Below are 15857 nucleotides of genomic sequence, written 5' to 3' on the forward strand. Positions count from 1 at the left end.
AATCCGACCTTTCTGTCCTGGGCCTCCTCCATGGCCAGAGTGAGTCCCACCGCAAATTGTAGGAACAGCACCTCATATTTTGCTTGGGTCGTTTACACCCCAGTGGTATGAACATTGACCTCCAATTTCAGGCAGTCCTTGCTTTCCCCCTCCTTCCCCTCCCCTTCCCAGCTCTCCCACAGCCTACTGTCTCCGCCTCTTCCTTTCTTCTTCCCGCTCCCCCACCCCCATATCAGTCTGAAGGTCTCGACCCAAAACGTCACCAATCCTTCGCTCCATAGATGCTGACTCACCTGCTGAGTTTCTCCAGCATTTTTGTCTACCTTCAAATTTTCCAGCATCTGCAATTCTTTCTTAAACAGATAACTGTGAGAGTTGGTAGATTTGTAGTAGAAATCAAACAATAGTCTGTCCCTTGTGATGGAGACAGAAAGATCAAGAAAGAGGAGAGAGGTGTCAGAGATAGTCCAAATTAATTTGACAATAGGGTTGAAGTTAGTAGTAAAGTTAATGAAATCAACGAGTTCTGCATGGGTGCAACTGTTAACACAGCAGAGAAAGAGTTGGAGGATGGTGCCAGTGTACCTTTGGAACAAGGAATGTTCGACGTCGCCAACAAAAAGACAGACAGAGTTGGGGGCCATGCAAGTGCCCATGCAAGTGCTCATGGCTACACCTTTAAATTGAGGAAGTGAGAGGAGTCAAAGGAGAGTTGTTAAGGGTGAGGATAGGTTCTGCCAGGCAGAAGATAGTGTTAGTAAAAGGAATTTGATTGCGTAAATTAAATGGAATTGGGTCAATTAAAAATGAATTAAATGGAAAGAAAGTCTGGAAGGTGAAGAATAGGGAGCCAGAAGAAAGAGAAGAGGTGTCAGGAGCAGGGAAGTAACGAAGGTGCTAATCACTAAATTGATACAAGAGAGAAGGAGACAGGTGCAAAGGTTGGCAGGAGGAAGGAAAGTGTGTATCAAAGAAGACAACACGTTTGTTCCCCAATTAGAAACCATGGATGAACCATGAGGATCACACCCATGTAGTCCTAGTCTGCAGCATTCAAGTCAAACAAGAAATCCATCTATGAGCTTCGCAAAGCTATTAAAGATGCAAAGAGGGAATTCCGGACTAAGCTGGAGTTTTGAGGCCACAACATGGTTACCCATAGATTGTGGTATGGCTTGCATGCTGTAATGGGCGACAAAGCTAGGTGGGCAGTATCGTTGGCGACAATGGATCCCTCCCTGGTGAAATCAATGCATTGTATGCCTGTATTATACAGAAGGTCAGTGGAGGATTGCCACCCTCCTACTGGACTCAGGTGTGCTTGTACTGTGGCAGATGCAAGATCTGACCTTCCTGAGAGTGACTTTGCTGAAAGTAACTGGTCCGGTTGGAGTCCTTGGCCGAGTGTAGATCAGATGGCAGAGGCATTCACAGACATCTTTAATCTTTCACGACATTCTGAGGTCCCCACCAGATTCAACAAGACCACTATCATCCCAGTGCAAAGAAAATCAAGGTGGCGTGCCTTAATGACTGCTGTCCAGTGGTGACTCTAACATTCACCATCATGAAATGTTTCGAGATGTTTGCTATATTTACGAGGAAGTGCTATATTTAAGAGGGAGTTAGATGTGGCCCATATGGCTAAAGGGATCAGGGGGTATGGAAAGAAGGCAGGGATGGGATACTGAGTTGGATGATCAGCCATGATCATATTGAACGGTGGTGCAGGCTCGAAGGGCCGAATGGCCTACTCCTGCACCTATTTTCTTTTCTTTTTTCACTTCAATTTTTATTGAGTTTTAAGAGATATATACAAAACAGTGCAACACCATCACCATAAATAAAACAAAGTAAGAAAAACAGCAATCAAAATTAAAAAACAAGTAGATAGGGGGAAAAAAAAAGAAGTAAATAAATTAAAAAATTGGAATAAGACCGTGTGGTTCACTTACCAAATTTAAAAAAAGAAAAAAACATTACATTGATTAGTTATCTGGAGATAATTCAATATTCATACAAACATACCATCTAGTTCTATATAACGCAATCTTCCCATATCTAGCTCGGCATTTATCTAATTGGTGTCATGGCTCAAATAAACGGTCCATTTTTCCCAGATCTTCTCAAATGAATTCTACTTGACTCTCAAGGAATATGTCAATTTCTCCATATTAAAGATGTCTCACACAATTTCTAACCACTGTTCCTGTTTTGGACTTTTTTCATTAAGCCACCGCCAGGTAATGGCCTTCTTACTTGCTGCAAGCAAAACTTTAATCAAATATGTATCTTCTATTTTTATAATATCTTTAATACGCCCCAGATACATCACAGGGCAGGTATTTGGGATTTTATAACCCAAGATATTTTTTACAGCTGCATTAACATTTTCCCAGTATGGCGTTATCTTTACACAGTTCCAGAAAATATGCGAGTGGTCTGCCTCCGTACTCCCACACAGCCTCCAACAGTGTTGTTGGACAGCAAGTTGTCTGCTTTTTATTTTGGATGTTATAAAAAAGCGAGATAGATTCTTCCAGCAAAATTCTCTCCATACTAGTGAGCTTGTGGATGAACATTGTGTTCCACACATTTGATACCATTGTTCTTCTGTGATTTGAATCTTTAATTCTGCTTCCCATTTTGTTTTTATGTAGAGCGTTGATTCTCCCCGGCTTCCCACCAGAGCTTGTTAGAAAGCAGAGATGACCCGAGACCCCTTCTGTTTGTATGCATCCACCTTGATCACATTATTTGAAGTTTCATCTAGTTCTGGCCTTATCTCTTTTGCGCCTATTTTCTATGTTTCTATGTTTCTATGAGAGACTGATCACATTAACTCCTGCACCCATCCAGTTTGCTTTACATCGCAACAAGACCACAGCAAACTCCAGATCCCGTGGCCTAAATTCATCTCTGGAACACCATGACAACAAGGAGCCCTACAATAGACTTGTCCCACCCCTGCACGCATCACCAGACTCATGAAAAGCTTCACCCCCTTTGTTATCAGGTTTTTGAACTGTTCTTCCATGAGGTAGGGTACAGTTCGATTCACCTGTACCCCATTGTGGACATTGGACTTTGTCTATAATGCGCTATAATGCTGAGGGCTATATTCTGCACTCTATCTTTCCCTTTGCACTATCTATTGTACTTGAGTTTGACTTGATAGTATTTATGTATGCTATAATTGATCTGTTTGGATAGAACACAAAATAAAACTTTTCACTATATCTTGGTACACATGACAATAATAAACTTAAACTTAACGTCTTTGAGTGTATTGAAGGAAGAGAGGTTAAAGGTGAAGAAGATGAGATTAAGATACAGGAAATATTGAAGGTCACAGAGACCACTGGATGGATTGTTAACCACTTAATCTTCTTAACCACTGGATGGATTGTTGGGGTGAGGAAGCAATGAGGAGGTAGGGACTAGGACACATGGGCTTGAGTCCATCTGTGTGTGTGTATATGTGCGTAACTGGCCAGGTATGGTTTTTAGCACATACATCCTAGTCATGGAAGTATGGATGTGGTCAGGGTGGACTTCTATTCTAAACTGAACGATCCTTGGACACCATCCCAGAGAGGGACAAACTGATCTTACGATTCAATTGCTTGACAAGTATTAGTTTTAGTTTAGTTCATTATTGCCAGATGTATCAAGGTACAGTGAACAGCTTTTTTGTTGTGTGCTATCCAGTCAAAGAAAGAAGATGAGTGACAAGTATGATTAGCAGCAGAGAAATATAACTCCAACATAACAAAATGCTTGGAGAATGGTGATGTTACAACTAACACCCCATATGGGCAAGTAGACCAGCACAAGAACATGGCAATACCCTTGATTAAGGGACTGACATTAGACTATGTAATTTCCAAAAAGGATGTTCATATCAGTGTCCGCCATAACTGGCCACCATCTAATCAATTCTGTTATTTCCATTAACCTGACACAAAATAATGGCATAAATGGAAATATTGCAGTTGGGAAATTAATAATTTAGGTCTTATGGTTCCTGCAAAGATGGGTCTTCCCAAACAGTAATTCCCAGATATCCTGACAACACATAATCAACAGGAGTTACAGAGGTCCGCTTTGTCTGAGCTGCCCTGTAAAGCACCATAGTTTGCACTGTGAACAGGCACTTGTCTTCTATACCAGAAAATACACATACTGGTTTGTTAAGATTGAACAAGAGATCCAGGAGCAAATTAATTGCAAAGACAAGAAGTTCTTGGGTGAAAAACTCCAATGCCCTTCAAGTGAAAATAAATAGCTGAAGGTTGAAGTTGAACAGAGAACACTCATCAAAAGTCAAATGACTAGTGGAACATGTGAAGAAGATCTAGCATTATACAGATAACCATGACATGCATGGATTCTTCAGCTCTGCCAAAATCAATTGCGGCCCAACATCCAAGGGCCTACACTGCTGAGAAAGTTTCCCAAAGACAGAGAGGCAATTTGCACCACTGGAAAAAATACTTTGAAGTCATCAGCCAAGACTATCTACTTCACATGGATGTTCTTAACTTTAAACTATCCGGTCCAACCTCATTACCAACACAGACCGACAAGAATGTAAAAAGTCTACATGCCCACAAAAAAAGTAAAACTTCAGTAGCAAATGATTACCAAGTTGTTGTTCGAAATTTTGGCAGTGAGGACCTTCACTCTCAATTTTATAGTTTAATCTAAAATAAAACAGAATATGCTGGAAACACTCAGCAAGTAAGGTTGTGTCTGTGGGTGGAGAAATGCTTCGAGCCTGTAAGTTATTGGGGGCAAATCCTTCAAAATTATGGAAGAACTCGGATAAGGACATGGACATTTAAAAAAAGACAGACTTGCTGGCTGCAAAGGAAAAAAAAAACAATCCACAAAGAAAGAATCAGTTTCAAGTTTCAAACCTGTCTGGCCTGTGGACTTGGGCATCACACAACTGTGCGAATGGTGTGGGCAGGAACAAAGTTCTTATAGCGAAGCAAGATAGACTACTCCTGCTAAATGCAATGGACTGACGTGTAGTACGCTATGGAGGGGATCATGGGCATTTTTCCACGCCTATTTTAGCAACCTGAGCCTACCTAACCCGACCCGACTCGTACTGTAATCAATGTTGCGGGGCAACAGTTTGTGTGGGTCAGATTCATAAATCTGTCAGTTCAAACGTCTTGTCAAGAATAAAATTTGATTCTGGTAATTGTCTTTTTTAATGTTTTTTAAATCATTTCTTTTTAAATGGCTCACAAACAGTGTTTGAGTTGATTTTGTAGTAACCGGAACCGACCCGACTCGCAGGGTGATTGACAGGGGGGGACTTTTTGTGCGTGATATAGGGTTAGATTCATAATTCTGTTAGTTCATAATTCTGTTGATTCTTGTTAAAGAATAAAATGTTTATAAACACACATACATGAAAATTATATAAATGTATATAACACACACAATTATATTTCTTCTAATCCAATAATGAACTTTATTTCAGACTAGACAAGGGACATTAAATAAGAAACATTGTCTTGGGGCACTCTCTCTCCCCGCTGCCCCGGGCCCCGCACTCTCTCTCCCCGCTGCCCCGGACCCCGCACTCTCTCTCTCCGCTGCCCCGGGCCCCGCACTCTCTCTCCCCGCTGCCCCGGGCCCCGCACTCTCTCTCCCCGCTGCGGATCCAATCTTTGGCCGGAAGCAAGAAGGCGGGAGCAAGAAGGCGGAACAAGATGGCGGAGTCAGGTTGCTAAAATGTGTCCTATAATCACCCATGAATCCGCCCATGAGCGTACCTCACGTTTGCGTGAGAGTAATCCATCTTGCTTCGCTATAAGATCTTTGGGCAGGAAAGGCTGAGACGGAGATAACGAGATTATCTTGGAAACACAAAGGAAGGTACCGAGCCTCAGCAGACGGTGGTAAACAGGCCAGCAGCAAGCACAATCACCATCCATCACCATGACCTATCCATCAGGACAATGGGAGCCCATGTAGGCGATGGGATAACGATCAGGCTGAGGGATCATGACATCAGCAAACTCCTTATCATCGGAAGCCTATTGTTCATGCCAGATCGAAACTGGGAATCATCAAAAGAACCCTTCTATCCAGAGGACCGCCTGGGGTTTTCAAAGGAAACTCAGGTATAAAAAGCCGGAGTCAAGCCAGAAACTCACTCTCTTTTCTGATGTGCTGGACGGCTCATGAGCCTGCATCAACCTAGCTGTAAGTATCCCAGTGACCTGGTGAAGTTCTCGAAATAGGAGAGTTGAGAGAAGAAGGGGAAAGGGGGAGTGTACTTGCAAGTAAAATTGTGTAAAGTAAGTTTTACGGCGTGCCCGATAGTTTTCCTTCCATAGTCTTAGTTTAATGCATAAGTTTAGCCACGTATTATGTAGTGTTGGTGAGATTCGATTTCTCATTGTTTAATAAAGCCTGTAAATTTTAGACTTGTTTGAGTCCATCTTGGTTTCTGTTTTCTCTCATTAGCACACTCTGGTCAATTCAACCTTTTATCATATCCCACCATAATTTCGAGGTCTAGAACCCAGGGGAATTCCTTTTGTTGTATTCTCTCTCTGGGAAACCACTCGAGTGGAGTGGTGGCCGTTTGACCCTCCGACAAGAGAGAGAATAACTCGGGCAGTTGGGCCCAAAGTGGAGTAAAGGGAAACGAAAACCCCTACAAGCCCCTTTGTCATATAAAAATATCATACTTTTTTTTAGTTTTCCCGCATTTGCAGATTTTTTGTGGTTTTCACAATATCATCTCCCAGGTATGGGAAGAGAGGTCCATGGCAAGGGACCTCAGAATTCCCATGATACTGATCATCTTCAAGAAAGGGGACTAACCAAATGTTGATAAATACAGAGGTATCTCCCTGTTGCCTGCTGCACGATAAGTAATTGCTAGGATTCTCCTTGATTGGCCTCTCCTGGTAGCCCATGTTGCTCTCCAAGTTGATGTTTGGAAATCATCCATCTGGAGACACAATGGATGTGATTATCAGTGCACCTCAGAAATGCAGGAAACAAGACCAACTGATCTTGTACATGATGGTACATGACGTTTTTAACCTCACAAAAGCCTTTGTCAACCTCAATCATGATTGACTGTGGAACATCCTTGAATTTGTCTGTTCACAGAAATGTATCTCCAACTTAAGTTCACAATGTGATGGCTTGAGAGCCAGGTCCAAAACCAAATCAATCACAATGCCCACTAGTTTCAAGGAAGGCTGCTACGTCGTCCTGACTGATATATCTCAATCCAGCTTCCCAATGGAATGGAACTAATAAACAATACAAGTTGAAAACAATTTAGCCTATGTCACCTCCATTCAGAGCCAAGGTCATCCCAATTTCACTCACTGAACACCATTAACAGACGACCATAGTAATGCGCACGCTTAGAGTTTAAGCTCACAGAAGCATAAGAGAAAAAAGTACCTTATACATAACATCTCCTAAAACAAAGGCTTTATACCAATTTGTCCCTGATACACAATGCCACCACCAACAATAAAAGTAAGTAACAATATCCAGAACAACGTGGATCATTTAATATAAATTGAGACCGTGGGATCTGCCTCTCAATGAAGGCAGACATTGGTGATTAAATCCATCATACACTCTAGCAAAGCCTTCGGCAATCTCATCAAAGCACTGGGGAAATACCACCAATGCTACATCCTCAAAATCTTCAATCCACTGGCAGGATCATCAAACAAACTTTAATGTCCTCTCCCAGGCCACCATACCCAATACAGAGTTGACAATTGCTCTCAATTCCAGACCTTATTTCAATGCTTGACACCTGAGTCCCAAAACATGGCCAAAGAGATTACCAGGTGCACAGAGGAACCAATTCAAGGGTATTCTCTAAGCTTCCTGAAAAAGTGAAACAACCTCATGGATTCATGGGAATCCCTGGCGCAGGATTGCTCAAAATGAAGAACATTTGGCCTGACATCACAAACCTTAAGATCAGGGCCGGATTTAGATGAAGCGAGGCCCTAAGCTGTTCCACTTGTGAGGCCCCATCCACGTTGGTTTTCAGCGCTGGCGGCGAGGCAGCGACCGGACAGCCATGGCGGCCAAATCTCCCACAATTCAAAGCGAGGGAGAAAGTGCCCAGCACCGACCAGTTGCCGTTGCAGAGCACATGCACAGGGCGGACGATGATGTGCTGGCCGTCATTGTGCACATGTGCAGGGGGGAGGACGTGCAGGCCGCAGCAATGCGCATGTGCAAGGCGGCCTGCCATGCTGGCGGATGAGGAGCAAGTGGAGCCCGGCGGCCCGGACACGGATAGCGGGGGGAGATGGAGATAGAGAGATAGAGAGGGGGGCCCGCCCAGAGTTGAACGGTAGGTGTCCTGCCTTGGCCAAAGGCCCCCTAGATTTCGAGGCCCTAGGCTTCAGCCTGTGAAGCCTAGTGGTAAATCCGGCACTGCGAGGCCCCCCTAGACCTCGAGGCCCTAAGCTTAAACTTGTCTAGTTTATAGGTAAATCCAGACCTGCTCAAGATCTTTCTTGGGAGCACACTGAAATGCAACATGTCATGGATGGAGTTCACAACTTCTAAAACAACCCACCCGCCAGCTGTATGAAGCTTTTCCTGTCATGTGTCTCATATTTGGCCTCATCAATTGACTTGAAACCAACAGAACTGTAATCATCCTCGAGCATGAATGACCGTCTAGGAGATAAAAGTGCCCTTTACCTCAACGGAGCAATATCACCAGATTTTAAAAATCTGTTTATTGTTTAAGTAACAGAATGTTCCAATAAATCACAAAATAGTTCTAACCATAAAAGGAAATAATTCATTGCTGTATATGAGGAACTTCATTATCCTAATATCTGCAGATTTATATCATTTAGTGAAAAAATCTATGTTCTTGATTATATCTTAGTCTGCTGACCTCACCAAGTAATAAGTCTGCTAAAACTCTGGAATAGGAGTTGGTTGCTGAAGGTCTTATCTTCCACTTCCTGCAACCTCCAGCAACCACCTGCAACCTCCGGTAACCACCTTCAACTAGCATCGCAACCGGCTTGACTAAAAAATGACCGATTTTTAAAACGGCAACCTATTTTTAGTCACGGCCGGTTTTTAATTTTTTGAAATAATTGCCGGAACATAGAAGAACCAGGAACCACCTTCGACCATTAGGGAGACTGACAAAAACCTCCGGGAACCTGGCGCAAAGTCTCCAGAGGTTTCCGTTCAGGTTTCCTAAGTGGGACATGGGCATAAGTGGGACAGGGATATTACTCTTAAATGTTTGTGAATTCTGGAGAGTCAAGAAAACAGCAGAGAAGCAGGGTTTCATCCTTATAATGTATACTGTTTGCCAGTTAAATTCAAACTTGAAACCCCAAATTGTTTGTCCTCTTTTGACTAGGTTTGGACTGAACTTATAAACATGTCAAGAGACAGAAAAAAACTGATGATGTTTCACCTTAGGCTACACAAATGTGCATTCCTAAACTTGGATATATGCAAAGAATGTTAAAATCTTGGTAAGTGACTTTGTTTATCTATAAGAACAAAATTACAAAAATGTTAGTTGAAGATCAAAATATCTTGCAGTTAATTACTTTTTCAGTCTTGGCAGCAGTTGGTGTCTGCACTGCAAATAGAGCCTGCCATTAACAGAGATGTTCCAGTGATGCTGGATCAGAATAGTTACTGCAGCACATCAGATGGGGTAGAAGCAGTTTGAATACTACTGTTCATACATTAGAATTGTGTCCAGAATGATTCCAGCTTCATGTTCCGTACAGATGTATTTAATGATCGACAGATAGGTATCTATCATTTCACCTGCAACCTAGTCTTCTTGCCTGAGCTAACTACAACCCTTTCCCCATCCCATTTACCTCATCTCCACCTCCTTTCCATACGTCACCTCCTTTCCGAAACGTCACCTATTCCATCGCTCCATAGATGCTGCCACTGAGTTCCATTTTTCCAGCTCCAGTTCTTTGATCTGCCAGTAAATTAGACTGAGTTCTCCTTAAATCAGACATTAGCCCTCCGGTTCTTCCTCGACCAATAATATACCTTTGGGGAGCTGATTTTCACATTCGAGTCCCATTTCCTCCAAATTAGCTACACGCATGGTTTTTATTTGTAGGTTACTGCATGTTCACTACCAGGGCCCCATCTTCGAAACATTGCACCCGATCCCACTTCCCTAATAATTCTACTTTGGGGACTACTGTAATGCGCCATCCCCACTCCCAAATTCCTCGTCTAATCTGCTCCAGATGAAGTTTTTGTCCTCATTATTCAGGGAACGGGGGTACCATAAATGAAACCAGGGTCTCTTCCATACCCCGCAACACTGCTCTCTCTCCCCCATCCCCGCACTCGCAACAAGGGCCGAGTCCCCCTAGTCCTCACCTTTCACCCCCACCAGCCGTCAAAAAAGTAATTGTGTCCGTCAGTTTCGCTACCTCCAACGTGACCCCACCACTCGCCACATCTTCCCATCCCCCCCCCATACCTGCCTTCCGCAAAGACCGCTCCCTCCATAACTCCCTTGTCAATTCTTCCCTTCCCTCTCGGTCCACCCCCTCCCCGGGCACTTTCCCTTGCAACCGCAAGAGATGCAACACTTTTCCCTTTTCCTCCCCCCTCGACTCCGTTTCAAGGACCCAAGCAATCGTTCCAGGTGCGACAGAGGTTTACCTGCATCTCTTCCAACCTCATCTATTGCGTCCGCTGCTCTAGATGTCAGCAGATCTATATCGGTGAGACCAAGCGGAGGTTGGGCGATCGTTTCGCCGAACACCTCTGTCCTGGGTCTCCTCCATGGCCACAGCGAGCAGCACCAGAAATTGGAGGAACAGCACCTCATATTCCGTTTGGGGAGTCTGCATCCCGGGGGCATGAGCATCGAATTCTCCCAATTTTGTTAGTCCTTGCTGTGCACTTCGGGCTCCTGTTTTTCCCTTTCTTGTCCCCAATATTGTTTGCCTTCTAATGATGCTGCTGGCGAGTTTTTTGTGTAACCTTCCCCAAAACTAAACTGTGCACTTCCTGTTGTGAATATTGTTTATTCTAATGAGGCGTTTTTTCCTCAATGGTCCAAGTATAGCATTGGGAATTCATCTCAAGTTGTTTCCCGATTAGTTGTAAGCTCATCTTCTTTCTCTTGGGCATATCCTTTCTATTGTCACACAGACCCTAGCAACACACATCATGGAACTGAGCCTCATGCTTCAAACTTTGACTGACACCTATTTCATTGGCCTTCTCCTGATTTTTGAGTTATGCACTCCTTGATTCACTGACCACCCCATTCCCCACCTCCCTGGACAGTAATTATCCTCTGACACTGCACTCCTTGACCAGAGTTTGTGGGTCACATTCTCACCAATTGCCAGCAGCCAAGCATGTTTCTCAATCCTCTGTCATCTGAATCCTCACGTCTCTGTCCACCATGACCCTCAGAGCTCGCTTCAGCCAGAGACTTACCTATGCTCTTTTGCACACTCTACATTGACGCGGTATGTGTTAGAATTACTTCAATGGGATACAGTGGATTAAGCCTCGAGAACATACTGTGACAGACCAATGACCAAAATAGTTCTTGGTGTTCCATGCACTAATGGATCAACACGTCTTTGTGCAACCCATTGAGATTCTTGTGAACTTCACTGTGTAGGTTATTGACATTCATCGGTCAGCCACATAGTATATACTAAGAAACACAGCTTTTAGGGAAACAAGCAGATTTTCATTTAAATCCAAGAACCAACAGATTGCAGAATATTATTATTTGAAATAATAACCTTTATTTATACAAGTTTCCTCTGAATGTACTGCTTTACCTGTTAAAGGTCTTGTATTCAGTCATTTCTATATTTGGTGTGAGCTCTGGCATTCTGGGATGTAAAGTTGAGAGGAGTTCTGGGTCATCAGCAATGGCTTCCTCCCAAGGTGTTTGATAAGATTTTGGTACAGCTGTTGCATTAAATTTTTCAGGTGGAATTTCCTTCAGTGGCCCTGTGTATCCTGTTTAGATGGCCAAAGTAAATAAATATATTTATTAATCTTGGCATGATCGGTGTTACCAATCGGTGCACACTTGCAAGATGTTATTTATTTTTGATATTTTCAAGTTCTGGCAAAAGGGGTCAAATGTTGACTGCTTCGCTTTCCATGGGTGCAAAGCCAAGGTGATACAGACACACACTGCGATGAACAGGAAGGTTGGCGCTGTAATAAAGACAGCTAAAGCACAGTGTACGGTAAGTTCTTTAAAAGAGGGGGAGAAGGGGGGAGAAGGTGGGAGAAGGGGGGAGAAGGTGGGGAGAAGGGGGGGGGGGGAAAGGGGGGGGGGAGAAGGGGGGAGAAGGTGGGAGAAGGAGGGAGAAGGGGGGGGAGAAGGGGGAGAGAAGGTAGGAGAAGGAGGGAGAAGGAGTGGAGACAACTTTTAAGAAGCCAGAGATACACGTCTACGAAACACGGCAGACATTTAACATTAACGGTCGGTTCCTTGGTTCTGAAAACTATTGCGTAACTTTTTTTCCCCCCAATGAGCCAATGAAATTCACCGGTCAGCACCGGCCCCAACCTACGAGAACCTCCGAGAACCTTGGACCCCCTGGTAACCCATTAGGACCTCCTTGCGATCCACCTACGGCTCGAGAATTCTCGCTAATCTCCATGGCGACTTAATTCTAGTCGTCGCTAATTTTTCAACATGTTGAAAAATCCTCGGTGACCATAATGAGGCCGCGACTAGTTCCCAAAATGTGGGAAATCCTCACGACCATGAAGACAACTCCCCGGCAACCACCCGCGAACATGTGGCGACTGCAAAGTCTCCTTTCCGATGAACCAGTGCTCAATACTCCAATACAGTATATGTGGTGCAATTTAAAACTGCAACCTTTCTTACCTGGGGCAATCGTTTCTGGGTTTGGTGGAGTCCTTGGATCAGGGGTATTTGGTGGTGTTTTAGGGATGTTTTGTTGTCCACCTTGCATGGTATTTCCCATGTTTTTGGAATTCTCTGTTGTATCATCGCTTTGTGTTATTGAAGGAATAAAGTTCTGGAACAGATTCAGCAATATTAGAGTACATTTGTTAAACTGCAATGATTTTTATTGAACACATTTTGTTAAGGAGCATTTTTGAATTGCCAAATCTTGGTAAAGTTATCTTGGCTAAATGAATTTAGACAAAGAATTGGGGAAAAATATTTTTATTTTCAATATTCCTTCCTTTCAAAACAGTCACAAGTTGAAGATGAATATATTGATTTGATTATATCCAGTGCTTTTATTGCAGATTGCAGTCATAAAGGTGCCGGTAGCACAATTAATATACATATGTGTCACATGTCCAGAGAACCAAATAATAATACCTGTGCTTGCAGTATAGGTTTGATACATAGGAGGTTGAGGGGTGACTTTATTGAGGTGTACATGATCATGAGGGGCATGGATGAAGTGATCTCACACAGTCTTTTCCCCAAGGTAGAGGATTCTAACTATAGGATGGGAACAGCCTACAATTCCAACCTGTGTTGGCATGGACAAGGTGGGCTGAAATGCCTGCTTCTATGATGTATAACTGTGATTCCATGATATTTATCATGCAAACAAATTAAGTATCGAAATATTTAATTAAAATAAAATTGTTTCTTGACTTTTGACATATTGTTGACTCGAAAACTACTGCAGATTTTGAACAAATACGTACATTCATTTGTGAATTAGCAGAGTTCTGGAATCCTTCAAATGTGTATTTTTCAGATCTCCGTTGCCTTTTTTTAAACAATCTGGCCCCTCTGTTGGAAAACAGGGAAAGCTCTTCCAGCATTATGTCTTTGGGAACACTAATCTTTTTTCCAAAGTCCACGTATATCTCTGAAACATACCACAGACAATGACATCAATGCAAATTGTCAATTCCTTTGTTTTTTTTCTAATATTCTTGCATCACAATGCTATTTCTCATATCTTTGTCCAGTTTTCTTTTCCAGTAAAACATTCTTAGTAATATATGAGTAATGGCCATTTGGTTTATTTTGTGTGTCATTAATTATGGCATTTGTCTATAAATTTTAGTCTGCCCGTAGTTATGTGGGTGGGATTTATTACGTAGTCAAGGGTGTGTTTGCTGCTGGGTTTCTTGCACAGAAGCTTAATGTTAGTTTAGTTTTGGAGCTACATGAGGAATGAATACCCTTCGACCATGTGAAGTTTAACCGTGACTCGACAAGTTTTATAACGTTTAAAGCGATATGCTGGAGTTTGAACAAGATTAAAGTGTACGAGTCGGAGAAGGTCGGATGTATATCTTGTGTTTTCTTCAACAATGAAGAAACTATTAATCAAAAGACTGTGTTATGAAGATTTATCTGTGAAGAAGCTCTGAAGGTCTCACGGAGAGCTCACATGCATATTACGACATTCTCCTAAAACCATGTAGTCCCTTTAGTGGCTAGAGGGAGTAATCTCTTGAACGATATAAAAATCTGCCACTACAATATGGAAGGTTACTTCTATCCGTTATACTTCGTTCACTTAGATGGTTAGTAAGGAGATTATTATATGGGTTTGGAACCATACAATAACAATTTATTTTATACAAGAAAGCCATTTATTAATAAATCATATTATTGATGAATGTAGTGGAAGATAACAAGCTTTTTCTTTAAAGTCTGAAGAAGGGTTTCGGCCCGAAACGTCGCCTATTTCCTTCGCTCCATAGATGCTGCTGCACCCGCTGAGTTTCTCCAGCATTTTTGTGTACCTTGGATCTTCCAGCATCTGCAGTTCCTTCTTGAAAGCTTTTTCTTTATACCAGAAGTGTTCCAAATTTGCAAAACCTTTTTTACATCACATGTTTTTAAATTACTTTCTTCCACAGAGAGTTATGCAGAGAGTTTTAATAGCAGAGACATGCTGCCGCACCCACATCAATTACACAACGCACAAGCTTGCTCACGGATAGAAGGCTCAACACCATAATGCATAAAATAATAAAAATAAACAGCAGGCTGTTTATATTTATCAATAAATGGACTGCGAGGTGGATGTTCAGGATTTGGAAATTAGATGACGTATTGTAATGAATGATACAGTAAATTTGCAATTTCAATATCCTGCTACTAACATTACTCAAGGATTGATGGATGAAAAATAATAATCCAAAAATTTGCACAATACACATTTACCACAAGGGACATTATCTGTAAGTCTAGGTCGTTCTCTTTGACTTTTAGATTTATTATTTTGGTTCGTGTAAATGCCAAACACATGCCAAATCATACATTCATTCAGTTCTAAGGTCGACAAAAATGCTGGAGAAACCCAGCGGGCGAGGCAGCATCTATGGAGCGAAGGAATAGGCGACGTTTCGGGTCGGGCCTAATCTGAGGAAAGACATTCTTGCCATAGAGGGAGTACTGAGAAGGTTCACCAGACGGATTCCTGGGATTTCAGGACTTTCATATGAAGAAAGACTGGATAGACTCGGCTTGTGCTCGCTAGAATTTAGAAGATTGAGGGAGGATCTTAAAGAAATTTACAAAATTCTTAAGGGGATGGACAGGCTAGATGCAAGAAGATTGTTCCCAATGTTGGGGAAGTCCAGGACAAGGGATCACAGTTTAAGGATAAGGGGGAAGTCTTTTAGGACCGAGATGAGAAAAACATTTTTTTTCACACAGAGAGTGGTGAATCTCTGAAATTCTCTGCCACAGAGGCCAGTTAATTGGCTATATTTAAGAGGGAGTTAGATTTGGGCCTTGTGGCTAAAGAGATCAGAGGGTATGGAGAGAAGGCATGTACAGGATACTGAGTTGGATGATCAGCCATGATCAT

General features: G+C 42.5%; 1 protein-coding gene across 1 annotated transcript in view; it reads right to left on the minus strand.

Annotated features, from left to right (window-relative positions):
* Nucleotides 1-15857, minus strand: part of myoz2b (myozenin 2b) — a 33534-nt gene that overhangs the window by 11899 nt on the left and 5778 nt on the right. The window contains exons 3-5 of the mRNA XM_055640573.1: nt 13729-13895; nt 12923-13076; nt 11850-12033 (exon numbers count right to left, since the gene is read on the minus strand). Coding sequence (XP_055496548.1) covers nt 11850-12033; nt 12923-13076; nt 13729-13895 — 505 coding nt within the window. The remainder of the gene's footprint in view (nt 1-11849; nt 12034-12922; nt 13077-13728; nt 13896-15857) is intronic.

This window comes from Leucoraja erinacea, chromosome 1, assembly GCF_028641065.1.
Source record: "Leucoraja erinacea ecotype New England chromosome 1, Leri_hhj_1, whole genome shotgun sequence".
Taxonomy (NCBI): Eukaryota; Metazoa; Chordata; class Chondrichthyes; order Rajiformes; family Rajidae; genus Leucoraja; species Leucoraja erinaceus.